This window comes from Mandrillus leucophaeus, unplaced genomic scaffold (assembly GCF_000951045.1).
Source record: "Mandrillus leucophaeus isolate KB7577 unplaced genomic scaffold, Mleu.le_1.0 Scaffold504, whole genome shotgun sequence".
Lineage (NCBI taxonomy): Eukaryota > Metazoa > Chordata > Mammalia > Primates > Cercopithecidae > Mandrillus > Mandrillus leucophaeus.
This window is the reverse complement of record NW_012105410.1, coordinates 611,862-613,872: the sequence shown is the minus strand read 5'-3', so window position 1 is coordinate 613,872 and position 2,011 is coordinate 611,862. Positions and strand designations below refer to the sequence as shown.

General features: G+C 43.2%; 1 protein-coding gene across 1 annotated transcript in view; it reads right to left on the bottom strand.

The window, feature by feature from the left end:
• P4HA3 (prolyl 4-hydroxylase, alpha polypeptide III) overlaps positions 1 to 2,011 on the bottom strand; it is a gene marked incomplete at its 5' end in the record, with an annotated part of 49,496 nt that overhangs the window by 25,773 nt on the left and 21,712 nt on the right. The window contains 2 exons of the mRNA XM_011996227.1: positions 714 to 890; positions 1,132 to 1,295. Coding sequence (XP_011851617.1) covers positions 714 to 890; positions 1,132 to 1,295 — 341 coding nt within the window. The remainder of the gene's footprint in view (positions 1 to 713; positions 891 to 1,131; positions 1,296 to 2,011) is intronic.

Below are 2,011 nucleotides of genomic sequence, written 5' to 3'. Positions count from 1 at the left end.
AATAATAATAATATACTGTATTAAAGTTATGGGAAAATGACCTCTCTCTCTTAAAATATCTTATTGTACTACACTGAGAATAACTGAAACCACAGAAAGTAAAATTGCAAATAAGGGGGACTACTGTACCTCTAAGTTCTAGCTGTGGCTCTAGCTATATGTGTGACCTTAACAAGTCCCTTCCCCTCTCTGGGCCTCAGTTTCCTTTTTAACAAATACTGAAGTTCAGCTTTCTACTCTAACTCTGTAAATATGTGCTAGGATTTTACTCCTTGCCACTGTCATTTCACCCTTTTCCCCACCTCTACCGATTATATGGAATGGTTGACACTTTTGAAGTGTTCTTTTTTATTTGCGTTTTCTTAGGTTAAACTTACATACAATGATATGCACAGGTCTCAAGTGGACCATTTGGTGAGTTTTGACAAATGCATACAGCCACATGTACCATGTCCCTAACAAGATATCGAGAGCACATTTTCAATACCCTAGAGAATCCTCTTGCACATCATCCAGTTAATCCTTTCCCTCCAGAGGCAAGCACTATTGTGATTTTTTTCCACCATGGATTAGTTTTATGGAATGATTGGCATTCTGAACTCCTTCGCTCTTTGAGGTGTCTAGTTGTTCAGGTTGCCTATTCTGAACACTCCTGAACTCCAGACATGTGAAGACACAAAGAGAAATTCTTGGCGGGTTCTCAGGACACTCACCCATGGTTCTGCAAATTCTCTAATTTTCTGAGCCTCTGAGTCACTGACAAAGTCATGGTAGAGAGCAATGTAGGGCTCCAGGTGGATGACCTCCTTCCGGATGGGCTGGAGCAGCAGGTAGGCATTGGAATTGGTCTCATAGGAACAGTAGAGGCTAGGGATCTGGTAGAGAGTGGGCTGGAAAGAAAGAATAGGATAAGCACAAGAGAAGAAGGGTCTAGGAGCAAAATTCAACTTAGGGGAACTATGGCATAAAAAATTGGAATGCAAAAGATACAGAATGTGGTCACTCTGATGCTGCCCAAGTGAGCTTTATTGTTTTTAATGCATCAGCTCTATCCCCTCATGTTATCCCAATTCTAGTTTCTCACACTCTAGCCAGGCCTCTCCCCCTTTCTCTTTCCCTGAGGAATCCTACCTGGGAACCCAGGGTCTGACATAGCTCCTCGTAGGTGTCTCTGGTCTGCAGGTGGGGTATATTGGGCCTCTGGATGACAGCCTCAGCTACCACCTGGTTGGGGCTCTCTGCCAAGAGCCTTTCATATTTCAAGACATTCCTGGCCATCCTCTTATTATCTGGGCCTGGAAGAAATCAGAGCAGGGAATATAAAATAGGGATTAACAAACACTGGCAGCAGGGAGTGCCACCAAGGTTTCCTCCAGCTTCACTGCTGCACAAGATGGGCAACTGGATCTCCTGAATAACTCCTCATGTCAACGCACAGGAGGACAAAAGGCCCTCACTCCCAGAAGAGTACCTGGTATTTTTTTTTTAAGTACCTGTTTTTTTTTTTTAAGTACCCAAAGCCCTTTGCACCTTTGAAGACGCAAAGGTGCAAAGGGCTTTAGGAAGCAAAGTAGAACTTAAAACTCTTAGGCCAAGGGATCATGAGGATGGCTGCTCTGGGACAGTGTGATGGTATATATGGGGAAGATGAAGCTTCATTCATTCATTCATTGATTCTTTCACCCATCCATTCAGTAAATCTTCAATGAACATCTACTGTGTACCAGATACTGTGCTACAGGCTGACCTCCCAGAATTTAGAGTCTAATGGAGAAAAAGGACATTAAAATATCACTTACAACAAAATATGATAAGTGCAATGAAAGAGAAGTCCAGAAAGCCAAAGCGTATTGCAAAAGGACCCAACCTATTCTTCCCCAGAGAATTGGAAGCTAATTCATTCCTGGCTCCACTAGATCTTTCAAATCTCCTAACTGGCCTAGACCCAGAACAAAGAAGTATGGGGCAGAGGGACTCTAGACTTTGGCTCTAGACTGGATTCCCACAGGGC